Below are 27,532 nucleotides of genomic sequence, written 5' to 3' on the forward strand. Positions count from 1 at the left end.
CACATTATTTTAACATGGCTTTCTTATAGCTTAAATTTACTGTAACCCTGATATTCTGTAAATGCATTGAATTATCGTTTTTATCATGGCTCCGCAATCCATAGTAACCACTACTTTCTCTGTTGTTCTTTCACCGGTTTTCTGTGGTGGTGATCTGCGCCACCACCACCTAATCAAAGTATCGTGCTGTCCCGACATTGATGGATTAAAGGCCAGAGGTCCACATGACCATCATCATCTAATTCTTCCACGTGAAGCCTGAAAACCATGAGGACTGATTGAGGTCATTTATGTTAGGTAGTCTGGAGTTTGTTTTTTTTGTTGTTTTTTGTGTCCTCCTGGCCATCAGACCTTACTTTATTCTTTGTTACTTAGTATTGCCTAATCTTATTTTTATATTTTTCTTTTTTAATCTTTCCTTTTTCATCCCTGTTGTGGGGCATCCAGCAGATTTAGTCTTGATACAAACCTTAAATTAATTGATAACCAAAAAATAAGGTGTATAATTAGACCAAGGGATAAAACCAGACCCTCCACCAGGGGCATCTGTAATAGAAATTTACTTCAAATTAAAACAAAAAATATATCACTAGTTCAGAAAGAACCATGCAGTTTTAAATGCTGCTTATTGAACATTCGCTCTCTTGGCACTAAAGCTGTTTTGGTAAATGATGTTATATTAAGTACAAAATCTGATCTGTGTCTTCTCACTGAAACCTGGCTTAGTAAATGTGACACTGTTCCCCTAGCTGAGGCGTCACCAGATGGATACTTGTTCCTTCATAAGTCTAGAGATTCTGGTCGAGGAGGAGGCCTTGGAATAATTCATTGTAACAAAATGCAAATCATGTCTAAAAATCTAGGCAACTTTACATACTTTGAGGCATTCATTTTAAATATTAAAACAGATTCAAACACAAATATAGTGCTAGTCTACAGACCACCAGCAACCTTCTATCTGATTTGGCTATAAATTATGATCACGTAGTACTGATGGGGGATTTTAATAATCACATTGATGTGGAAACTGATACTTTTAGCAAATGTTTTACTTATTTGTTAAATTCAGTAGGATTTTGTCAGATTGTCAAAGGTCCAACTCATAATCATAACCACACATTAGATTTAATTATAACTTACAAAGTTGAAATTCAAAATTTAAATATTACTCCATTAAATGAAGTTATTTCCGATCACTACTTAATTACATTTGATTTAGTTCTGCCCTTGCCAACGCACTCATAGATTAAAACAAAGACAGTGCGACATCTAGATTGTAATTCTGCTTCAAAATTTGTAGATACTTTGAGTAAGTCGAGTGTAATTGTGGAAAACCATTTAGATCAGTTAACATCAAATGTAAGTGTGGAAAACAATTTAGATCAGCTAACATCACATTATAATGTGACCTTGAGAGATGCTCTGGACACAGTGGCTCCCCTTAAAACAAAAGTGATCAAAGCACATAGAAACTCTCCCTGGTTTAATGAAAACACTCAAGCTCTTAAATTAGAGTGTTGAAAACTGGAGTGCAGATGGAGAACAACAAAGCTACATGTCTTTCAAATTGCATGGACAGAGAGTGTTAATAAATATAAAAAAGCCCTCTTTAAAGCTCGCTCAGAATACTATTCTACAATAATAGATAGCAATAATAAAAATCCTGGGTACTGTTTAGAACAGTGGCTAAATTAACAAATGGCAATTCAGATCAACAGTACAAAATACCAACAGACACTAGCAGTACAGACTTTATGAACTTTTAAAAATATAAGATCCCAGATCTCAGCATCACAGTACAAACCAAATACTAGCTTAGCAGACCCTGTCTCACATTGCATTCAGCACTTTAGTAATTTTAATCCTGTAACTGAGCAGGAAGTCTTAACTTTAATTTCTAAAATGAAGCCCACTACTTGTTCCCTAGATCCAGTGCCAACAAAACTAGTAAAATGTGCCATGGATGTTCTTGCAGAGCCTATTCTAAACTTTATCAATAGTTCATTATTGCATGGCACAATACCTGATGCACTAAATGTGTCAGTCATTAAACCATTACTTAAAAAGTCAGACCTAGACCCACACATACTAAATAATTATAGGCCTATTTCAAATTTACCCTTTCTCTCTAAAATACTTGAAAAAGTAGTCGCCAGTCAGCTTCAGTCACACCTTACGCATTACAATTTACTTGAGAAATTCCAGTCTGGTTTCCGCACTGGTCATGGTACAGAAGCGGCACTAACGTGGGTTGTAAATGACATTCTGATATCCTCTGATGAAGGAAACTCCACTGTAATTATGTTGCTAGACTTAAGTGCAGTGTTTGACACCATTGACCATTCTATTTTACTGCACAGGCTAGAAAATGATGTTGGGCTTACTGGCACCGTGCTCACTTGGTTTAGTTCTTATTTATCAAATTGATTCCAATATGTACAGAAAGGTGCTGACAGTACTCCATCATAATACACAGAATTGAGATATGTTGTCCCGCAGGGCTCAGTACTGGGACCTTTACTGTTTTCACTTTACATGCTTCCACTTGGATTCATGCATTTATTTCTAGTAGGATTGACTACTGCAATGCGGTGTTCACTGGATGTTCAAACTGTTCTTTATACAGCCTCCAGTTAATTCAAAATGCTGCTACAAGAATTATTACAAGAACAAGAAAATACGAACATATAATTCCAGTTCTTAAATCCTTACACTGGCTCTCGGTTAGATTTAGGGCAGATTTCAAAATCCTCCTTTTAACATATAAAGCATTAAATGGCCAAGGTCTGGCTTACTTGTCTGGACTTATCATGACTTACAAACCAGAACGCTCATTAAGATCTCAAGATGCCGGTCTGCTTATGAATCCAAGGATTAATAAAATAACAGTGGGAGGTCGAGCTTTTAGTTACAGGGCCCCTAAAGTGTGGAGTAGTCGGCCTGCTACAATAAGAGATGCCCCTTTGGTCTCAGCTTTTAAATCCCAGCTGAAGACTCACTACTTCAGTTTAGCATATCCTGACTAGAGCTGGTGATTTACTGTACATACTGCATCTCTGTTGTCAGTCATTAGCACTAAACATAAGTAACATGATAGTTATAATTTGATACTAACCCATACCTATTCTGTTTCTGTTCTCGGTACTCAAATGTGGCACTTGGTGCCATGGCCCACCTGCCAAGTTCTTGTGCCTGCTTATGGTAAAATCATCCCTGATGGGGGATCACTGGAATCATGGGAAAGAGAGTCCTTTCATCGGATTGGCTGGCCCAGCACTGTTTCAGCTGTGGAATGGCCAAATGGGGGAGGCAGCTTGATGGATGAGGTCTACAGGACTATAAATAAATCCAAATCATATTATGTGATGTCATCCATTGTTAAATTCTGCTACGTACTTCTAAATTTTTATTTTTATACTGTATTGAGGATTTGTTCTGTTCTGTGTATTGTATTGTGTTGACCCCCTTCTTTTTGACACCCACTGCATGCCCAACCTACCTGGAAAGGGGTCTCTCTTTGAACTGCCTTTCCCAAGGTTTCTTCCATTTTTACCCTGCTGGGTTTTTTTGGGATTTGTTCCTTGTCTTCTTACAAAGTCAAGGCTGGGGGGCTGTCAAGAGGCAAAAAGCCCATTGAAGCCCATTGCGGCACTTCTTGTGTGATTTTGGGCTATACAAAAATAAATTGTATTGTATTGTATTGTAAAGCACTTTGAGTTACATTATTTGTATGAAAACATGCTATAGAAATAAATGTTGTTGTTGTTATTGATTAGCTGTAGTGAGAAATCAAGCAAAATGATGCATTTTATTGGCTAACTAAAGAGATTACAATACGTAAGCTTTCGAGGCAACTCAGGACCCTTCTCTGTGAGTCTGTATCTGTATTTTTTATGTTTCTGCTGCTGTATGCACTTGAATTTCCCCATGGGATTAAATTTTTATCTTTTCTAATCTAATCTAATTCCAAATATGCTCATATCTGAGTGTGGATGTGTGTGAGTGATCTTTGCGACGGACTGCCACCCAATCCAGTTCTCCTGAATTTGATGAAATAGGTTTTAGAATGTTATATATTAAAACACATTTGCCTTATTTATCTCTGAATCAAAACTTGAAATTTATTTTTGTTTTCTTCTACACATCCACCCATTTTTAAACTTTGTCACACTTGTGTTAACTGAAGTCATCATCCATTTACATACCCAAGCTTTTTATTTAATTGGGCTAAAAATGTTATACTGTATATTCACGGAGGACTGCTAGCAGTGTAAGCTCGTGTTGTTTAAAGACAGAATCAAAATATTAAGACAAGCAACTGAAAAACACAGTGAGATAGCTGACAAGCAAAAAGATACACTTATCAGGCAAATAAGGGAACAAATGAGACAAGGAACCCATCAGACTGAGGCAAAATGGTCACATGTCACAGTCATTTTTTCATGCACTTTTCCATAAGCATTTATTACAGAAGATGAATTGTCTAGTCCAGTATGAGGTCATCTATTGCCTTGGTGTATTGCCAGTGAGGTAGTAAGGTGACTGTAAAGGTAAGGCCACACGCACAAGTATTAAAAAAAAAACCAAAACTGTTATATTTTCTACAGCTGTAGAAGAGATAAAAATATCCAGAGACAGAGAGACTGTAAGTCTAAGCCCACAGCCTGTGACCACAAGAGACAGATTCGTACCACTACTTTTCAGTTTTAATTTACGTAATCCCTAGGTTAAGAAAAAACATGGATGGATGGATTATATTTTTCTCTCCAGTAAACACCATGACTACAACAGCTGAAATATCATTTCTACATTTATTTTTGCCAAATTTCTCAAATGTTAAATGGATTCTTTCACACTCTTTACTTTCCTGTCTCCTATTCCATGAAAACTAATATAATATTAACTCTGGCCTGATTTTACTTCGACTTTTCAGAGTTTCAGTGTTCTTTATAGCTTTTACCCAGTATTTCTTTAGGGCTTTTAAGGCAGCACCATGCCATACCTGTAGGTTTCTTATTTTGGTTGGTTTAATAATGTCCATGTTTCCAGCTGTTTATCAGGAAGCATCACTTTTATTTCTTTTTCTGTATAAAATGGAAGCCTGTTCATTAATTTTGATGAGAACGAGACTTTCAGCCCAAGAATTTCACCAATCCTATTCACTTAATTTCTCCAAAATAACAATGTGTCAGGTTTTGAAGGCTCCTAAAATCTTACCCTTGCACAAAGTTGCCTGAAATCTGTCCTGGTCTGTCTGTAATGGTTTTGCCAATTCTAGATTATCTCTCTTTTCACTTAGTTTGGTATCACCTGTAAACATAACCAGCCTGTTATATATCTATTACGTTAATTTATGTACATTAAAAATATCATTTTCTTTTGAAAAATAAAATTCTCTCACCATAACTTTGTTCCCAGTGTTTAAACCAATTTTGGAGCCCTCTGCACACTGCATCTTGAGTTAGCATTTATTTTTATTTGATCTCTGGTTTCTCATGTGTGAACTTATCAAAAGCTTTCAAAAATGATGATGATTAACCTGGTAGAATTCCAGAATATTGGTGACACATGATCTAACCCTTCTGAAGTGCTTCCTAATATACCTGTTCTAGACACATGCTGCTCGATTTTTCCTTAATATGGCCATGTGCACATATACGCCAAGGACCAGCGTCATGGCATGCCGTGTCATTAGAACAAAAGAGCTCATGCAACTATCTCTACTGTGCACTGTGAGCAGTTGCTTGACCACAATTTCCTAAAATCACACAGTGTAAGCCCAGTCTTAAGGACACTCACTATCCTTAGAAGGATTTGTAGCTTAGCCATACTAAAATAGTGATCATATAACTGTGGTCCCTGGTGCTGGTGGCTCACTCTAAAGCTGCTTATACTGCTGCTGACTAAGCTCTGAAGTTATCTTTGAGTGATGCAAGATTTACATCCATTTCACTATTACATTCACTAGATCCTAATGGTTCAATCATCTCTACACACTGAATTCTCTGGCTTTTGATTCAATTTGTCACACTATTCATCTTAATAGATTATCTTCAATTGGCATTACCCACATTCCACCAGACTGGTTCAGATCCTACCTCTCAGGCCGAACTCAGTTTGTTCAGCTTAAAACTTTCACATCCCAACCCACCGCTGTTACTTCAGGTGTGTCCCAGGGCTCTGTCCTGGGGTCCCTCCTTTTCATTATTCACCTCCTTCCCCTTGGAAACATCTTTCATAAATATAACATTAGCTTCCACTGTTATGCTGATGACACCCAGCTCTATCTCACTAGCAAACCTACTGTTTCCTTTCAACCCTCCTTGCTTATTGATTGGGTAGCAGAAATCAAATCTTGGTTTTCTTCAAATTTTCTTAAATTAAATAGTGACAAAACTGAGGTTCTCCTCATTGGTACAAAATCAACATTATCCAAAACTGATCATTTTTCATTTGCTGTTGATAATCCCTCTGTCTCCCTTTCCCCACAGGTTAAGAGTCTGGGTGTCACCCTTAACAGTACTTTATCCTTTCAGTCTCACATCAGTAACATCTCCCGGTCTGCATATTTCCACCTGTGTAACATTAATCGTATTCGCACCCCCTCACTCCCTACCACTGCTGTTCTTGTTCATAGCCTTGTCACCTCTCGTCTGGATTACTGCAGTTCCCTTTTCTTTGGTCTTTCTCGCAAATCTCTTTATACGCTTCAACTGGTCCAGAATTCAGCTGCCCACATCATTACTAGAACCCCCTCTATTCACCATATCACTCCTGTCTGGCAGCAGCTTCACTGGCTTCCAGTTAAGTTCCGAATTCAATTCAAAATTCTCCTACTAACTTTTAAGGCTATCCAAAACCTTGCCCCTCCATATCTGTCTGAACTTCTCCATGTTGCCATTCCCTCCCGTACCCTTAGATTCTCTTCATCCATCCCCTTCATTCGTCTTACCACCATGGGGATCAGACCATTCAGTTGCTCTGCTCCCCAGCTCTGGAACTCACTACCATCTGAGCTTAGAAATATTGAATCATTTTCACTTTCAAATCAAAACAAAACTCATTTGTTTAATACTGCTTTTTCTCTTTGACTACATTTGCTCTGTCTGATTTTAAATTTTGTAGTTTTGTTTGTGTGTTTCATCCATTGTTCTGTGTCCTTGAGTGTTTAGAAAGGTGCCTACAAATAAATAAAATGTATCATTATTAATTATTATTATTATTAATTATATCTTAAATATTACAAAATACTAAATCCAGCCATGCTTCCCCACTCACTGGTGTAAACTGGCCCACTATTTGTGTGGGTGCTTTGTGATAGGCTGGTGCCCTGTACACTGTTGTTTCACACTTTGCCTCCAGGGTAATGGGATAGGAAATGACACCAACTGACCCCACAACCCTGACATGGACAGGAAGGTTAGAGATAGAAAATGAAGGAAGCTTTTCTTATGAGGCAGCATAGACAGCACTGATGCCACAGCTTATCACTGTTTATGGTTCAAATTCTCACCCAGTCACTATATATGAAGGGCATGCCTGTTCTGTCTGTGTCTGCATCTCACCCAGTACCGAACGTTTAGGATGAATGGAAGGTCTTATTTGTGAGTAGGCATAACCTGTGACTATGGAAGACTGTTTGTGCCAAAATTAAATGCAATCCAAAAATGGGGTACATACAATACAGAAAACAGAACACAGGCAATCCTCTTCACAGAGCTAGATGGACAATTTATCATTGACACCTCAGGAATTAAAAAAGGCAAATCCAACCGGAAGTGTTTTTATGCTCTGGATTTTCTGTTTTAAGCATTATTTAGTTATAGTTTCCATGAACTGCTTCGTGTTTTCTTTGATATATTAGATACAAGTGATAAATATGTATTTAGACAAACATCCTGTGTTCCTCCTGAATTTGTTACTAATACTCACCAGTAGTAAGACACAGAGCTGCCCGGCACAGAGACGTACTGACACCGCAGCGTGGCGTCCTTGACATTTAGGGGCGGGAATTGCAAATAGGAGGTTACACGCAGGGTCGCGCATGCGCATAACGTCGTTTTGTGACCGGCGTGAACTTATCCGATAAGAGCGGAAGCGCCTTAGAGGTATAAACCATTGGGGGCAATTTTCTTTCATATTGGTGTGTTTTTGAAATAAGTGGAAACATGAGATGAATTTTGGACGGTAAAGAAGCAGAACAGAAACGGACAGGAAGTGAAGTACAGGCCTGAAGACGGCGCCCTAAAAGGGGCTGCACGGTTCTGCCGTTAGGTACGTACACGTTGAATTCAAATCTTCTAACATCATAAACTTTACTTATTGCTCGGCCCTCGTGAAGGCATTCAAGGAGCAGTACATCCTAGTAACATACACGCAGTTCGTGTTCAAATATACGGAAGGCGAGAAATAAATGTGATAAGTGAAAAATCAGTGGCAGCAGTTGGTTAAAGCGACCAAACTGTTAGTATCGTAAATGAGTCCTAATACAAACGAAGACTGACATCATCATTATTTAAACGATTCTACACGGTAAATAAAGCACAAGGAAGCCTACCGGTCTAAAACGACTGAATTTGTAACAAATCAGCTGACCATAGCCATGTGGCCGCAAAAAAACAACAGAATTACACCCAGAAGACGCCATATATGGCTGAGACACGCCTCTGGAATGAAACGTTGCGAGGACCGAATCGCCTGTGGCTTTCCGTTTAATTCGGAATGACGACTCCTGTCTCCGTCTGTCCACTGTGCCTACACCTGTTGTGGTTGCCATCAGATGGTGGCAAAGCAGGAAGCATCGCGGAGCATATATTAATTATAAATAATAACGAGCTACTTCTGAATTGCAGCCGACGTAAAATGGTCTTCTTTGAGACCGTTAAGAAGCAAGTTTGGAATATTTAGCGTGGTGATAGGCAGGAAGATGAGGCGACAGAGCTGTGCTCGCGCCATTTAAAAAGTGGGCATCACAGAATAGCACCATCATTAAACAAACCATAGCAGTAAAGTAAATAATAGGATGGTTTGCACATTCATAGCTCTTAATAGTAAGGATAGCCCCCTTTAGAAACAGTGACGACTTCTCTGTGTCTTTTGTGAGTTTTTTTCAGGTGGCAAAGCTGCCCATTCTCCTTGGTAAAAGGCCTCCAGGTCCTGTAAATTTTGTTTTTTTTTTTTGTCTTGCATTAACTGCATGTTTGAGATCTCCCTGAAGTGGCTCAGTGATGTTCATGTCAGGAGACTGTGATGGCCACTCCAAAACCTTCACTTTTCTTCTCCTGCAGCCACTGAAGGGTTGATTTGGCCTTATGTTTCAGCTGATTGTCATTTCTGAAAATCCATATGCAGCCTCTGGGCTGATGTATCCAGATTTTCCTCTGATATTTTCAGTAAAATGCCATCAATTTGGACTTTTGTGTGCCGCAGTATCTCACACACCCCCCTGCTTCACACTGCGGATGGTGTAGGTTTCTTGGTATGACGTCTCACCAAACACAGGGTTAATAGCTGTGGCTCTGAAGTTCCATTTTGGTCTCATTACTTTGTATGATTTTTTTCCACATATTCTGAGGTTTCTCTAAATGCTGTTTTGTGGCACTGGTGTAGCAATGACTTTTTTCCCAGTTAACTCTGCCATTTTGACGATTTTTTTGTTCCCTATTTATTTATTGTTCATGCTGAAACAGCCACGCCACTTTGTTTCAGATCAGTCTGCATGTCGGTTGAAAGTTTCTTAGTTGTTGTGTCTGAAATCTTTCTTGGTCTACCAGACCATGGCTTGATATTTACACAACCCCTAATTTGTCAATTCTTGATTACAGCTTGATTACTACTGATTAGTATTTTCAAATATTTGGATAACATTTCTTTTTATATCATTTTCCTGGTATACAATGCTAAACTACTTTTTCTCAGATTTTTTAGCAGGTTTTCCCATGCTTCAGTAACCAGCAGTCTCGGTGCAGCTCTGGATGAAATGCACAAGGGTTTCTCAAGAGCTGAGAAAAAAATAATAGAGTACTTTTCTAATATCGTGATGGATTTTAATTCTTGTGACGCAAATCGGTGGGGCTACTGCCCCCACTGTCTTAAATTATTAGACTGGCCTACCCCAACCACAAATACTAACCTTAAAGTTAGTGGGGGTTGAGCATAATTACCTATAGATCCCTAATGTCCCCTTTGGGTGCGTCACGATAATACGATTTACATCACGATAATAGAAAAGTACCAAAAACTCAATGACTATTTATACACAGACACTAATTACAATTAAACAAAGCACAAAGGTGGATTCTTACCCTTCATAGCCACCTGAACCACTTTTTTTTTGTTATCAACTTGAGTAAATATTATCAGACCAAACATTCTAGGTATTTAACTATTAATCAATAAGTTAGTTCAGTTATCGTTATGCTTACTAAAGGGGATACACAATTGTGTGATGATAAATGCCTTTACCGGAGCACTATTCCTTAATAAAAGGAGGGTGTTTTGTCTAATCACTCATATTCCAGAAATGCCTAACATTTTACACATTTTGCCAGATGTATTTAAACATATGAGCACAACTGTATATTACCAAATGAATTTTCCAAATTTGGGCAAAGTGAACTGCAATTACATGGACTGACTGAGGATTGAACCGAGGAAACGGGGCTAGTCCTTGTGCAACTGAGCTTCCACTCTTTGTTGATTACAAGGTAAATTAAAAAAAACAGGCCAACGCAATGCTTAAGTACTTAATTTATTTACAGTTGTATAGTAAAAGAACCTAATGAATATACTCTCATATGCTCATTTTTATTTATTTTTTGACCTTCCGAGAATTGCGCTGACTGATCGATGTTGTTGCTGAGATCACAGCTCAGGTAGATGGGGGTCATTTACCAGCTTGGTTAGTGTCCGTGTAGAATTTGTACATTTCCACTGAGTTTTTGAAGATGTTCATGCTAGGTTAAATGTCAGTGAATACTTTCTAAACCCAGTAAATCTAATGCAGGGCCACTGGCAGGTGTGGCCTATTCTGGAAGTAACCTGCATAAGGCAAGAAATATCCCAGGACAAGGCAGCAGAAGACCTGCTTACACACCAGCCAATTTAGAGCCACCAGTTAGCCTAATCTGCATCCTCTATGGGGATGGGGGAGTAAAGGCCATGAAGAAATGGGTGGAACGGCTGGTTGTTGAGTTTGAAGCCAGGGCATGGGAACCATGTAGCAGCAGTACTAACCAATGTGATTATAGGCTGACTGTCAACTTGAATTATGAGAATGTAGTTCACTGATACAACGTTGCGTCTAGTACCACCAGGGTAGGATATAACCCTCCCTAAACAATTAACAGTGAACTGGACGGGTTCAGAAAATTAGTGACTGGATGGCTTCTTTTGACATTCTAAAGGGGTGGCTTCATTGCAAGGTTGTTTTTGTTTAAAATTTGGTATTTTTATATCGCCATGCACTATTATTAAGTTTATGCCACCTTATAATACTCTTGCACCTCTTTCCAGGCTTGTACTGTTTGTTTCTACTGCTAGTCAATTACATTTTAAAAGTTGAATATGACTGACAGAATGGAGAAAATGAAGTGCAGGGAGGGTCAAAGGAGCCAAATGAATGTTGAAGTGAATGGAAATTCACATATCTGAGTTGTGTTTTCAGGGAGGTGATGCCACAGAGGTGAATGAAAAGTTACCAAGACATTTTGTAGTATTGAAGAGATTGGTGCTAGAAGATCTCAGGTGGGTATTCATATATATCACTGTGATATGTTTATATGTGGCTCTGATGCTAGGGATCTGCACTGGCAATTGGAAGGTTGCCGGTTCAAATCCCGTAAATGCCAGCAGGACCCTTGAGCAAGGCCCTTAACCTGCAATTGTTTAGTCCTGGGTATGACGTTAACCTGCATCCAGCCCTGCAAGCAGGCCCTCCAACCTGCAGGGAAAAACTGGGGGGTTGGTGGCAAAATTGGCACTCCAGCCACCATAAAAAAAACCTTGCACTGTTCCAGTCCACCTGCAGTAGTGTGGTGCTGAGGTGTCACCAGTCGCATGGCTGCACTCGGGTCCTGATCTGGGATTCTGAGGTGGTCGTCATGTGGTGGGTATGGCAATGCGCTATATCAGCACATGCTCCTCTCTCTCTATGTATGGTAAGAACTGCTCCGAGTAATTTTTTAGGGAACATGTTTATTAGAATTATACACACTCTTAAGTGGCTTTTAAAGAAATTGAAGAGTATACGTGTAATTTTGTTAACTAATATTTTAATTTATAACTTGTAACAAATATCTTTAATAAAATTAAACTGTAGTGTCAGTTGGAATCACCCACCCAAAGCACAATGTCATTTACTAGTTAACTCTGCTTAATATCTTCAGGAAATATGTGTGAAGTTGAAATATCTGCACAGGCCTACGTGAAGCTATTCCTGCACGCCTACCGTTATCCACACTGCTCCATCAACGGTGTGCTGCTTTCAGATAGAAGCGCCAACAGCCCTGAAGGAGGATGTGTATATATTGAAGACTGTGTGCCACTTTTTCACTCCTGTCTTTCTCTCTCTGCAATGACAGAAGTTGCTTTACACCAGGTATACATCAATTACTTTACACGTGATGTGTGTAGTTTATTGCAAAAGGAAAACTTGCATACAGTAATTTATTAGGTGCCTGTTTTATAATTTAATAGAAAGATTGTCATTGTTTCTGATTCAGGTCATAGTGTAAGAAACAAGGAAAATACATATTTTAGATGTAAACAATGAGCTTGTTGTAGTGGTGAGAATAATTTAAATTTATTTTTGAATTAAATGATAACACGCATGAGCATCCAAGTGTAAATACACATAAAAGTTTAATATATGTTTTATATATACAGTAATGTAAAGATGATTCATGAATAGCAGGTATTTTGCTCATTCCACTTTAAGAATATGTGAGGAACTGAATACTTCTGTAGTGGAGAACAACAGTGCAACAATAGCTAAAGGTCACCTGGATGTGTTCACCACATCTGTACCAGCAGAGTCATTTGCTGGTATTTGCAAGTGTAAACCGTTTGAGTATTTGCTTCTCTGTGAGCACAAAAATGTCTATGTGGAAATGCAAGCCCATCATTTCTAAAATAGTGTCTTCTGTCCATCACACTTACCTAAATGAACTGCAAAATATACAGTTCTCAGAGTCCCTTTAGTCCTTAAACTGCCTGGGGTGGGTTTTCTGAAAACATTGTAGCTCTAATAACATCTTATGTTCCATCTTAACATTGATTGTTCATTTAAAATTGTTTCTCCAAAATCCTTCAAAATCTAAATGCTTTCCGGCTTATTTATTAATCACTAAGTGCTTCTTCTAAAGCTGGCTACCTCTTGTGTCAACAGTATCATTGGTGGCCAGACAGAACACATTAAATTCACATTTTGGTAATTCTGGGGCAACTTTAACAAATTTGGATATTTTACTCACTTGTAAAATGGCTGATTAGGAGGAGTATCAGAAAACCAGAAAAAAGTAATGGGTATGCTTGTATAAAAGGTACTCATTATTTTCTAAGACTCCTGGTTGTTTTTGGAAACTCGCCCATCTTATTCCATTCAAAGGCCATGTCTGTTTAGATATCTTGGAATCTATGCCACGTCCACTTATGAAATACAATGCTGTATCTAACCAGCATAGTCAAAAAGAAAATAAATGAGTACTTCTCTTGTTTGTCCCATCTTATTACCCAATCCCACTACTGAACCCCCTAGATAAATAGCAGTCTAAGGTCAGATATCTTCTCCTGCTTCATCTGGAATGCAAAAAAAAAAAAAAGCCCACCATTTCAGGCATACCTCACTGATCAATTACTAACTCAATTTGTATTAACGTGAATAAGAATTATACCTTTGGGTGTATAATCAGTATCTGATTTGGGCAAATCAGGGCAGCAGAATGTTTTAAAGATATTGTTTATAGCACAACTAACGTGGGTCCTCTATCCTTGCATCTTTTTCTTTTTTGATTTACCCCTGAGGTTAGTGCTTAAGATGTATAAGCTGAGTTGCAGTGTACGGTAGGTGGCACAGTACTAGCAGTGGATCAAGAGAGTAAGTGCTGTCTCAGTGAAGAGCTGAACAAGTCCAAGACCAAGTTTAACAAATCCAGAGCAAGTCTTGTTTTGGCCTAGTGTTTCTCCTTGGTTTGCTAAGCTGATTGCTGTTCAGCGGTAGCACACTTGCCCTTTTTCAATTAGCTACTTATAGCTACAAATTCCTCCCAATTTAAAGGGACAATATTGTGCAATATACATATTTACATGCGTCACTATCCCTTTTCTATGCTATTCAGTTAAATATATTTTGTTCAGTAACATGCTATACTTCGGTCCAAATATAAATGCTCATTTTCATCTCTGTTTGGCTTTTCTCCAAAGGCATTATTGCAGCCAAATTGGCCCTTAGAAATGTCCATATTGTTCCTCTACTAGCTTCTAGAAGTCCTCTTTATACAGCTCGGTCCTACTTGAACCCTGTCTGTTGCTGATCAATGGGTCATCCAGTTTCAGTATTAAAAGTGGTTGTCTGGTACTTTCAGGTCCTGAATTTTTCTTTTACTTTCCCTTTTTTTTCCTCCTTGCAGAACTGGGATGGAGATTTGGCTGGGGATCATGATTTTTTTTTTTATCCTTTTAAAATAAGTTATTGCACTTCATATATTCAAGTCAATTAAAAAAAATCATTGCACAAAATATTCTTTGAGCATGCAACCAAAATTTTTGCTTAAACATTACACTAGAATCTTTACTCGATATTTAAGGAGGTAGTCATCTGAGTCATTTCAGTAAAAAAAGCTCTTATCTTCTAACCTCAAACATGTACAGTAAAGTAAATGAACCCCCCTACCTGTAATCAACTTAGAAATCTAGGAGGAACACAAGACGATTGATGATTAGTTACTGGCAAATGTTCTTTAGTTTAAAGTAAGCAATGTTATTTAAATTCTGTGTAGTCAAGCATGATGAAATAAATGGTCAATATTTAAACATTTCTGAAGTTCAGATTAGTATTTATTTACATATCAGTTGCACAGAGGCTGCTCACAGGATTCAATGACAATCTTCCACAACTTGGTCATTGAAATTGTTTTGATGTTAGGCTTGTGATTGAAGTCTAACATTTAAAACTTAAGATATCTGAAGCAAGTATTTTGTTTTGAGGTCAAAAAAAATTTTCTTTATACTTTACAACAATTTTCGCGTATTTAAAAAAAAAAATTTGCTTTTCAATATGACTTTGTGTTAAATTGAAAATGCATTTATTTAACGTGTGGACAACTAGTAAGCATATTGTCCAGTCAAATGTGAAAAAAATCTTTTTATGCCACTGAATCAAATGGCTGAATAGCAGCTGTTTTTGCATAGGTTGTATTATGATTCATAGTTTAGCCTGATTACCCCAATTTTATTACGTAAAAAAAAAAAAGTAGGAGGTAAACAACTGTCATCCCTTCTACTTGAAGCCATGATAATTATACACATCACTTCTGTTGTAACAAAAAAAGTTCACACTAGTAGATATTAAAAAAAAAACAACTTTTATTTATATCGGTGTATATATTAAAAACAAGCCCTGAAGTTAAGTTGGAATATCAAAGATAATGATACCCTACATGTATAAATAAGAAAGACAAAGGTTATTAAGATTGTGGTTAACAATTGTGTTAAGTTGTACAAATTTTGTGTGTGCAACAATGCTACTTTTTTTCCTTTTCTACAATAAATTTCTTCAGCAACTGTTAATTTTATATTTAATTTGTTCCTAGATTGACAGTTGGTGTTCGCAGAGACAAAGGAAGATTCTAGGATACTATCAAGCAAATGCTGCTCTGACAAACACTAGGTAGCTATCAATTGCCAAGCTAATCTGTCTGTCTCCATTTATCATTTAGTAAGAACTGCTGTTTGTTATATTCAGTATTTTAAAATATTACTCGAGCACAAATAAAACATCACAACTGTTTTGTTTCCTCTCATAGCCCAGATCAAGTGGCACTAAAAATTGTGGATAAAATTTCAGAACAGTGCCAGAACGCTGTTTTAGTAATGGTAAGACACTATTAACTAATTTCAGTATATCTTACTTTTGCTTTAATAATTTGACCATATAAAGCCTCGTTTGTGTTTAAAGGTGGACAATTCAAAAGTTGATTCTGGCATACCCCCAGTCCTCCTGTATGAGAAGAAAGATTCAAAGTGGATTTTAAAAGATAAGAACTTGTGAGTATTTGTTTGAGGTTACATCCTGTCTACAATTATTAGCGAGAGATTTCTTATAGTTGTTTGAGAATCAAGCCCCATAGTTTGCTCTGATGAAGAACTACATATAACAGGATCATCTTTTACAGGATCATGTGGAGGCAGTGGGAAGAAACAAAGCGGGTAGCCAATGCCCTTTTGGAGTCCAAAGCTTACAGACAGCTAGTGGACTTTGACACCCACCTTGATGATATACGCCAGGACTGGACCAATCAGCACATCAATGCTAAAATTGAAGAGCTGCTATACCCTGCAAATGGGACTATTTGATGAGGCTTTACTATCACAAGTCAAACTTCTTACTATAACCAAGATTGCTGCAAGAATTTCTCCAGCATTATAAAAAACTGGTAATCATAAAACAAGCCCTCGAAAGATGGTCCGCTTTTCCTTTTCCTTCTTTCTCGTTTAGCTTCAAGGAAATTCTGTTTAGCCTAGTGGAGCATTTGTTTAGTCTGGCTTGTGAGAATTAAAATCATTAATTGTTGAACTGTGTACAACTCATTGTTAGCCGGTTACTTAAAAAATGGCAGCAATTTTGTGTTTGTAAAATGCAACTTTTATCATATATTCAATAATGCACCACTAGAGAAACAAAGGTTAGTTTATTTATGGTGCGTGTGTTTTTTTTTAAATTGCCACTTTTCTGGATTTAAAAAAAAAAAACAAAAACCAAAGCTTTTTAGTTTTCATTCAAGGATGTCGTTAAACATTCTTCTCTTCTTCACCTGGGCAGTCTGAATGTTTTCCCACTCCTTCTTGCGCTTCAGAAAGTGGAATAATGCGAAGTTCCGGGCAATGTGGTGGCCAAAGATATCCGATCGAAGCCTAGCTTCATGAGGAGCTGAACAAAATAAGAAGAAGAAAAAAGAATGAGAAGATTCTGTCAAGAAACAGTCACAAAAAGGAAGTGACAAGTAGTGTTAAGTGGTACTTCCAAAAAAAAAAAGTTATAATAATTACATATATGGATACACACAAATGTGAAACAATGCATGTGTGTTTTGGAACAACACAGGAAATGACAGTTTGGTTTTTTGCCTGTTTACACTGCGCCACTGTTCTCACACTGCTATGATGCCACAGTTTATAATGCTTGTTCATTTGCAGGTTAAAGCGTTCTGTAGATTGGGTTGCCTTAAGCCAGATTTTTAAAAACTGGGATACAGTGCAAGAAGTACAAAGCAGTGTCAAAAATAAAGTGCCCAAAAGGTATAAATGCGATACTTTCAATGGCACAACATTAGCAGGACTAATGCCGGTTTGTCCACTGTTGACAAATCTGAGCAATTTCAAGTGACTTCCATTTGTAATAAATGACAATGTACAGCAGCCACAGCTCTCCACTCCACCATGTCTACTCGTGTTGAACAGCTGACTGCATTGTCTGATTCACAAATAAAATCTGCAAGGTGTAATTTTATAGAACTGATTCTCATGTAATACTGATCAGAGGCTCTTTAAGTGTTTTACCTCATTAAACATAAAAAAAAACTGAAGTGCAAAATGCAACGTCATTTTATGTTAGAGGGTACGACTAAGTTGTTTATGAATGATTATTCATCAGAGTCAATTCCAGAAACTGTAGTCAGTTCTTAAAGTGTAGTTACGCTGCAGACATTAACCTGTGCTTGTTCATTTAATTTTTATACAACAATCTGAAATTAATTGGCAAAGACCTCTTGGTGCTGCACACAACAAGCAACTTGATGGCAATAAATGGGTCCAGTGTTCAGTATGTTTGTTTCTGTCAGTTTATTACTCTGTACACAGCTAATTTGAGTTCTGTGTATCACAGTCTCCACATACCTGGTCTCTTATTAATTACTCTAAACCTGCTCACAGAAGACTTGCTTCTCAGGCAAGTACTGTACAAGGTTTAATGCTGTGATCCAAAATGGCAGCTCCATCCTACAGTCGGAACAAATGTGTGGTGTAGCAAGGTGGATTATTTTATTCAAAATTAGCACTTTACAAAATATTAAATATGACAAGCATTTTTTTTTTTATTTTGTCCCTGTACATAATGAATTACAAGCTTGTGACAGAATGGCTCGTTTTGTTTCTTATGATTATGATGAAAGTGCAATTTAACAGCAAAAAAATAAGAAAATGAAAAATGGAGACAAAGAAAATCGAATAAACACTGCACTGTAGCATCTAATCCGTCACGAATGCAAAGCTCTGTCAGCCCGTGGTAATCAGTGGTTCTCCCAGTGCTGGCATGCATGGTACACATCTGTAATTGGGTACACGTTAGCCATTTCAGTTTTACTTCACCACTGAAATAAACAAATTTAAAGAGGAGCTGTCAAGGTTTGTCCAGGAATTGGCCCTGATCATCTGACTTGGTAGTTGCCTGACTACTCTTGAAAATCCTTGACACCGACTGTTTTCAGGTCTTCATCCAAGATGTAATAAATTGGAGAAAGTGAACCTGAATGAACTAATAACATTTTTTGAAGGAGCAAAGTTGGACACGAACAGGCACAGTGTGAAAAGTAATTGCCCCCTTCCACTTTGTTTCACCAGCTTTAGCTGCAATGGCAGTGACCAAATGCTTCCTACAATTCAGCTACAAGTCTTTCTCATTGGTTCAGAGATATTTTAGCCCACTCTTCTTTGCAGAACTGCTTTAACCAACACAATGTCTAGTGGTCAAATTTAACCCGTTTGTGGGTTTGAAATTAGTAAAAGCACTCAGGGTGAAAGCTTGTGTCTTTTCCTACATTTCACCAAATTAACAAAGTCGATCTGTTATGTCTTCCAGGTCAGTTTTGAACCACCACTGACTTTGACTTTCTTCTACTTTTAGGATATTTTGGTTGTTCACCACACATAAAAACATCCTAAAAGTCATCTTTTTTCAGCTTAGAAATGTGAAGGTTTTTTTTTGTCCTAACTTTACAAAAAGAAACAAAAACTTTCCAAATGTCTAGCTACTATAGCAAAAATTTTGAACACTGCCATATCCTTGGGGTCAGTTTTGACCCACTGCTGAATTTATTGGATTTTCTGCTGTAGCTTGGGGACTTTGTTCAAAACCCATCCAAACATCTTAAAAGACATCTTATTGACTCAGACATGTTTTTAGTAAAGTGCCCTAATTTTATAAATGTCACATTTTTGTGCAACAGCTATACAACGTAACCACTGCTATGTCCTTCCGAATTTTCAGCCACATTTACAGTAGTTTGTTTGCTCACAACCCATAAAAACATTGTTAATGTCATCTGTTCTAAAAGGTAGGATCATCAGTACTACAGTTCAAGATTGTCAATCAATTTGAAATAAGTTTGGGGTGAAAAATGTGAGGTCCAGGACACCCAAAAGAGCAGTGTCAGAACCTGGTCAAAAAAGACGGCACACGGCAGTGAGTCGACACCTGAAAGACAATGTGAGGGTTAATTCAGAAACACTGACATTGGTTGTGAGCTTGAACTGCTCATTTCAGGTCCAGGTTTGAACTTTGACTAGAGCAGTTCAAATTCGGAATATGTTCTTCCTTTTAGTGTTCCGAGTGGTTGTCTTGCTGCAAGATGCAACCAGGTTTCAGTTTCAGCTCTCGATCAAGCAGGTCACCTACTTTAATGATGTACTCGTGCACAGCAGAATTCATGGTTTCTTCAGTTATGGCAGGTCATCCAGGCCCTAAGAAAGCAAAACATCACCATGATGTTCTCAACTGTGGAATGCTGCATTTGTCTTACAAGAGACATCCAGAAAGTTCCATGTTGCTTCATCCGTTCACATAACAGTCTCACAAAAGGCTGGGGGATTATTCCGGTTCTTCTAGGAAAATGACAGAGGGCCATGAATGTTCATGGTTTGTGCCTTGTTGCTCTCTTACGAAGCCCATGTTTGTCTTTTTGACTGTTGCATCATGAGGCTTTTTCAAGACAACAGGAGAACAGGAGTATGGATTTATTTTGGATTTGTTTACGATCATTTGTGACTTCCCAGATGATGGAGTCACTTGGACTGCTGGCCATGTTTGAGAAGATTTACTTCTATCAGAAGAGCTTTCTTTTGGGAGATTAAGGCTCTTAGTGTGGTTCAAAGGAACTCCACATCCTAATGGCTTTGTTGGAGTCTGATAGATTTCAACACGTTTTCTTCTGATCTCCTCAGTAATTTTGTTTGATTGTGGCATTAAGTGCTTGGCAGATCTTTGTGCTGGCAAGTTGACCCTGATGAAAACAGTCAAACTAAGCTGGGGTTTATTTTGAGCAGGGCTGGCGGTGTTCAATCAGCTGACTCCACGTATCCCTTTAACTGGTTTGATGTAATTTGACACACTGCACCAAATTGTGGCAGGTAACTTTGTTTATTGGATAAATACATTTTTATAACATGTAATACATGTAATAACTTTGCAAAAAATAATGGAAATAAGGAAAGGGCAAATGCTTTTTCATAGCATTGTAACCAAAAGGCTTACAAAATTACCAAACTCTAAAATATGTACACAAGTAGACAACTCTGACACTTAAATGGCAAAAATATCGAAAGTATCGATGGTACCGATTCCATCATGTACGTATACAAAGGTTTGAATATTCATCTTTCATGGTATCGATTTTACATACCTCACTTCCGGTACACTCTGATGGCACGTGCATTGTATCATCTGAGCATTACACACGTTGCTACAAAGTTGGCTGAATCAGCGGCGTCAGAGCTTTCTCTGTCACATTTAACTGACAAAGAGTGCGGCCGCAGCAGCGTCTGGAAATACTGTGGCTTAATGCCCAATGAAGATGGTAAACCTCAAGGATTCATGCAAACCCGTGCTGCAGTACAGACCGGGGGTGGGGGTCATGGGGAACACTACCAATTTAGCCCATTTAAAGGACTGGCACACAACACAGCACGAAGAGTTTCGAGATGTAGTTGTTATATCTCTCGATTATAAAAAAAAAAATCTTGGAAGGAGACTTCGTGCCAAGCGATGTAACCACACCTGGTGCCAGAAGCCCTGTGAGACAAGAGTTTATGCAAAGAGATTTGGAAAAGTGCTGCGTGATTATGTCAGACACATTTCTTGTAGAGAGAAAGAAACGATATTCACTCACGGGCGTTATACGTTGCATTTTCACGATGTAATTCCAAACACAGAAACAAAATTTAATGTGATATTGACGAAAAGGAAAAAGAGAAGAGATCGAATATATGGACATAGGTGATATGACAGAAGTGCGCCATGTGAAATGCAGATCACGCAGCACAGCAGCAGCAAACTAGCAGCTGATCGAGCAAAGACTATGTGTTTCCCATTGTATCACCATTTAAGAGGGTGGAGGAACGATTGCATCTTCTTGTGGTGTGTTCAGCCCCCCTCTTCACAACGCGAACGGCAGAGATGCAAAGTAGTTGGCACATAGCGCAGGAGGGAGTTTTGGGGGAGGTGAGCGAAGCCCCCTAGTTTTTAATTAAGGAAATATACAGGTGAGCCTGTTGTGCGTGAAGTAAAGATGTGACATATGTTTTTTAATTTGTTAAGTGTTTCTCAGATTAAAAAACATCAACCTACAATTTTTTTACCTGCTGGTTGTGTTCACTTCTATGCAATCTTTTGAGATTGTGTAGATTGGCATTGTAAATGTTTAGAGTTGTGCGATTGTTAGAAATCTTTTGGTTTTAGCACAGCATATTAAAGGGACATAAAAGTGATGAAAATGTGTACTGTATGTATGTACTCGTGTTTAAGTTCTCCCATGGATAAGTCAGGGCTTGATTTTACTGTATAATTTCCGGTATAACATCGGTTATATAAGTCAAATACGGAAAACTCACGCTATTGGTCCAAGAGATTATGATACGCTAACATCCACCTGAGAGAGTAACCACAGAGCAAACTGCCTTTTTTTCTATGTATTGTGCCTATGTGACCACACGGTAATACCCGAACTATTCCGAAGCGACATTTGCACTGTTCTGTGTATCTCACACTCTCATGCACCTTTATCGTAAGAGCATCCCTAATCTACGATGGAGCATTCGATCAGAAGAAAATATGAAGCTGGTTTTAAATTAAAAGTTGTTGAAGCGCCGAAAGAAATTGAAATAAAGTTTGATGCGTCTGAGAAACTGATGTGAGATTGGAGGAGGGAAGAAGATGTAAAAAAAAATAATGTACGCGTCACATTTTTGAAGAGGCGTATAAGTTGAGGTTTGATTTTATGATCGATTTTTCGGGTTTCAAGACCCGACTTATACGCGAGTATATACGGTAATTGCCTTGTACTGTGATCACCACTACTGACCACCCGCCGCCCGCTGACGGGCCAGCAGCCAGCATGCTATGCGAACACAACCCTGCAGCTGCTGCACTGTGCCCACTGCCAGAAACGGTGAACAGGTGGCGACAGCAGCCACATCACGCAGCAACTGACGTTTTATGTTGATTTATGTGTGTAGCCATTGCAAAACTTAGCCTACAAGGAGCTAAAGTACAATGCTATGTAATAATTTATAATGTCTAATATTTTAAGAGAGTTTTATTTATTTAATGGTTATGAACGCATTTGGCTATATGTTATTTAATATTCTTCATGTTTTGACTGACATAATACTTTTTTCTTATGATATAGGCAACATTTTCTTAAAATAAACATGTTGCAAATATAACACAACTAAATGGTGGGTCCAGTTATCAGAAAGAAGAATACAACCAGAGAGCTTGAAAGGCAATAATAAGCACAAACAAATCAGGCCGAGGTGGCATCTTCAGACGTGTATGGCCCTGGTAGGAGAGCTTTTTCAAAATGGCAGAGTAGTGAGGAGAAAAGGCAAAACAAGGGAGACTACTATCAGCATATTTAAGTGAACATATAGTAATGTGTGCCTGTAGCCTAAATAAAAATATACTCATGCCATAATGAGGGAATACAGTGTGGCATTAAAAATAATTCAAACTGCTCAGTCAAGAAGCTGCGCTCTCTGCTGCTCTGTCTTGAATTTCCTTGTGGTGCAGGCTCACGGTTCCTAATCTAGTTACCCTTTAATTTGTAATTAAAAACAAAACAAAAAAAGAACCTCAAATGTCACAAATCTGATTGCAATAACTCACAAATAAACTCAACAGCAATGTCCAGATTACTGCGGTTTACACATCGTCATTAAATGTTCAGTAAGACTTTAATTTTTACTCTCACTTTGCAGTTGGCCTTTGCAGTTCAGGGCCAGACTTTGTGGCGTGCACTATAGTTCTGAAAGAGTCTTAACAGTTTATGAGAGTAACTCACCCAAATCTTCAGCAATGCTCTTCTTTTGGCTCACGTCAGAAGTACTCCAGATTTTGTCCATTATTCGGCTGCCATACTTGTTGCAAGCAAGTTCTATGAGGCACCCCTGTCAACAGAAGCAGATGTGACTTTTGGTGGAGCTTTGGTTTTGTAATCTTTAATAACAGTTTATAATACTGCTTATACTAAAATGTCATAACGGAACGTTTAACCCATAAATTGCCACATATCTCTGGTTGCCAAATACTTTATATTGCTGCACTTTTTAAGGAAACGTCACAATTCACCAAGAAAAAAAGAGAAATTTTATGCACATTTTTTTCATGCAAAGAGTATTACAATTACTGTACAACTGATCATTTTACACACTGCCAATGAACTGTAAAAACTATTTTAAAAACTACTTTAACAATATGTACAAGGTACAACTGACGCCACTGATGGAATTCAGTAAATCACCGAGCCAACTGCACTTGAACTGGCTACACACAAACACACACAGGCCAATGCTGATGCTTGCAGGCTCGTCTAGTGCAGTGACTCAATCCCAGGGACAGTGATGCCGATTCGCTAGGGGGCGCCAGTGGTCATGAGCTGGCTGCTCAATGTATGTACGGCACGGACTGATCAGCTCTGGCGTGCTGGCAAATTGCACTGGGGACTGACTATAGCTGGTTGCGGCATTTAATGAATGTACGTCGCACAAAATACTTGCCTCTGACATGCTGGCATATTGCACTGAAAATAGATGTCAAGGTTCAGGTGAGTGGAAAATACTCATCGATGCCTTAATAGTAAATGTGCCACTTTTGACAGATCTGTGATACATTGACTACAAAGACGTTAGCCTTGTTTAATGAGCAACTTTCATCCAGTAGTTCAGGAAACGTTAAGCTTCACAGTCCTTTACTGATCGATTGAGAGCACACAGTTGGTATTCTAAAGGATGGGCATTTGCCAGTTTAGGACCAGGACTTTATGACCTCGGCATACATGTGAGTAAAACTCTCAGCTGAAACACTTAAAATGGGGCTCTCCAACTCCCAGTCCTGGAGAACAAAGTAGTGGCCAGTTAGTGAGCATTTTCTGCTTCAAATTGGCTTTGATTTTCCCTTCATCTTAATTGACTTGAATTTTAAGATTCAATACTTTGAATTGTTTCATTCTTAATGAATGGCACCCAAACAGAAATGTGACATGAAGTGAGCCAAAGGATAACCAGCTAAGTCAGGGCCTCAAACTCCAATTTCACTCCAGTTTCCAATTCTTGTTGTTAATGAAACCCGTTATTTAATTCCATGGCTTGCTGGTGCTCTCATTCAACCACAGCAGACATTTCCAAAACTGTATGTATATTTTGTTCTGAGCACAGTCAACATTACTGAGACTTTCACCTTTCTTTATTTTCAGATATTGTACGGTGGACACAGGTTAGCTGGTCATGTGTTGGCTTGTTTTGTGTCTCGTTATCGTTTAGCTGCTAATTAAGGAAAAAAGAAACAATTTAGGGGACTGAGTCTTAAATAGCAAGTCAATTAAAACAAAGGAAGAAGACTTTAATTAGCAGTAAAAAGTGATCACTAATGAAGGGTTAGAATGAAAACCTGCGGCCACTGCTGCTCTTCAGCACAGGAATTAGAGACTCTGACTTAATTTGTCACAACAGCAACTCAGAGATGAAGATAAAACTGTTCAGCCAAGTTATCCTGTGTCTGGTTCACATTTTTACATAAATGGGCAGTTTAGCAGCTATCAACTGCATTGTGTGCTGTAGGCTGAACATTAGAACACTCTGGACGAGAACAGGCCATTCAGCACAACAAAGCTCGACAGTCCTATCCGCTTAGTTCTTCTAAATTAACAACAAGTCGAGTTTTCAAAGTCCCTAACGTCTTACTGTCTACCACACTACTTGGTAGCTTATTCCAAGTGTCTATCGTTCTTTGTGTAAAGAGAAACTTCCTAATGTTTGTCCGAAATTTACTCTTAACAAGTTTCCAACTGTGTCCCCGTGTTCTTGATGAACTCATTTTAAAATACCAGTCTCGATCCACTGGACTAATTCCCTTCATAATTTTAAACACTTCAATCATGTCACCTCTTAATCTTCTTTTGCTTAAACTGTATATGCTCAGCTCTTTTAATCTTTCCTCATAATTCAACCCCTGTAGCCCTGGAATCAGCCTAGTCGCTCTTCTCTGGACCTTTTCTAGCGCTGCTATGTCCTTTTTGTAGCCTGGAGACCAAAACTGCACATAGGACTCTAGATGAGGCCTCACCAGTGCATTATAAAGGTTGAGCAGAACCTCCTTGGTCTTGTAGTTGTATACGGTCACCTTGTATCGTGAAGAGTGTATACAGCGGCTTTACTCAGCCTACTGGGAACATTAAAAGATGCAAAGGCTTAGGTCTGCCATGTCATGTCATTTTTTTCTAACCTACTTAACCCAGGCCAAAGTCACTGAGGGGTGCTAGAGCCTATCCCAGATAGCACTGGGCACAAGGCAGGAACACTCCATGGTCACAGTGCCAGGCCATCGCAGGGTTATCATAATTGTGCTTATGTCTCAAACATGTGATAGAACAAGACACAAGACGACCAACACTGTTACGTAGCAAATCTCCTTTAGCTGTCACATTAAAGTCAAAGGGAAAACAAATCAATGAGAAACATTTTTTTTCTGAAAATCTCCGGAGCACTTAGAACGGCCTCATCTGACTTGTATGTGTTTCTGTCTCGTCTGTCTTGCCTTGTGACTTTTATGTAAATATAGAAGTGAGTAAACCATTTCAAGATGTCTTGTGTTTGACAATAAATTGTCATTACTGCGTGTAGCTCAGTCGCTAAAACCAAGTCTAATGGTCGGGAAACCCAATTCACCAAGAATAGAAATGCAAAGAAACTAGAAGCCTTACTGAAAAGTTTTATTAGACGCCCAGGAGGACCAGAGGAGGGCTTGTACCTCCTCCAGACCGTGAGGGGGCGTCCGTCCTGGTTACGCTGGTGGCCTCGGGTAGAGGGCATGGAAGCCCAGCCCTGTAGGGACCGTTGGTCACCGCCAGGCAGCGCCCCACTTCCAGACCATCATCTGCCACATCCGGCCGAGGCAGGAGCCCGGCCGAGACGCCCAGGAGGACCGGAGGAGGGCCTGTACCGCCACCAGACCACGAGGGGGTGTCCACCCTGGTTATGTTGGTGGCCTCGGGTAAGGGGCATGGAAGCCCAGACCTGTAGGGGCCCGTGGCCACCGCCAGGCGGTGCCCCGCTGCCTGAACAGCCCAGGAACCCAGCACTTCCGCCACACCAGGAAGTGCTGGGGGGAAGACGACAGGGGACACCCGGACGGCTTCCGGCGCAGCCGGCACTTCCACCACACAAGGGCGTGTCTGCGGAGGAGTGCCGGGAAGCAGCTGGAGCCCATCCGGGTTCCCATAAAAGGGGCCGCCTCCCAGCAGTCGAGGCGAGAGTCGGGAGGAAGGAAGACGGAGCTAGAGCGAGGACGGGAGGCGGCCAGGAGAAAGGCACCAAGACTGGAAGAGTGTGGCCTGGACTTTGGGGGATCGGTGCTGGAGGCACTGGGGTGTGACTGCACGGTAGACTTTGTACATAGTAGTTGTAAAATAAATGGTGTGTGGTGAAATTATGATGTCCGTCTGTCTGTGTCCGGGCCAGCATTCACAGTGGCGTAGTCGACAGGAAGCTCCGTCTGGTGCAAGACGGGGACCTGTTACAAAAAAACATATTTCTGTAGTCCGGGCCAGCGTTCACACTGGCTTGGTCAAAAGCGAAACTGGTCATTTGATGCGACACCCAGTCACTCTCCCCTGTGCGGTACACTCAGTGTAAAACTTTAAAAGCCCAGCATTGATGCCTCCATTGTGCACGGCACAAGTCACGTGTGACACGCTCAAAATATGACAAAGCTTTTTAACTCCTACCATTCTTGTGGACTGCACTGAAGTTATAATCAATTGTTTACATA

At 39.2% G+C, this 27,532-nt stretch overlaps 2 protein-coding genes across 5 annotated transcripts in view; one reads left to right on the top strand and one right to left on the bottom strand.

The window, feature by feature from the left end:
• Nucleotides 1–8,031: 8,031 nt before the first annotated feature.
• On the top strand, nt 8,032–16,797 carry emc9 (ER membrane protein complex subunit 9). Of its 2 annotated transcripts, none has more exons than XM_039747732.1 (7): nt 8,032–8,274; nt 11,666–11,745; nt 12,387–12,598; nt 15,810–15,886; nt 16,023–16,092; nt 16,175–16,263; nt 16,392–16,797. In XM_039747732.1, exons 3-7 carry the CDS (start codon nt 12,392–12,394, stop codon nt 16,570–16,572), a joined length of 624 nt encoding a protein of 207 aa, XP_039603666.1. In that variant the 5' UTR covers nt 8,032–8,274; nt 11,666–11,745; nt 12,387–12,391; the 3' UTR covers nt 16,573–16,797. The 2 variants fall into 2 exon arrangements, with proteins under 2 accessions (XP_039603666.1, XP_039603676.1); XM_039747742.1 differs by having other exon boundaries at nt 8,050–8,108.
• A 128-nt stretch (nt 16,798–16,925) lies between these two features.
• LOC120525429 (nucleolar protein 9) overlaps nt 16,926–27,532 on the bottom strand; it is a 33,715-nt gene continuing 23,108 nt past the window's right edge. For all 3 annotated transcript variants that reach the window (XM_039747711.1, XM_039747720.1, XM_039747703.1), the window contains exons 11-12: nt 23,550–23,655; nt 16,926–17,146 (exon numbers count right to left, since the gene is read on the bottom strand). In XM_039747711.1, coding sequence (XP_039603645.1) covers nt 16,992–17,146; nt 23,550–23,655 — 261 coding nt within the window. In that variant the 3' untranslated portion in view covers nt 16,926–16,991. The remainder of the gene's footprint in view (nt 17,147–23,549; nt 23,656–27,532) is intronic.

The sequence above is a fragment of the Polypterus senegalus genome, chromosome 1 (assembly GCF_016835505.1).
Source record: "Polypterus senegalus isolate Bchr_013 chromosome 1, ASM1683550v1, whole genome shotgun sequence".
NCBI classification, from domain to species: domain Eukaryota; kingdom Metazoa; phylum Chordata; class Cladistia; order Polypteriformes; family Polypteridae; genus Polypterus; species Polypterus senegalus.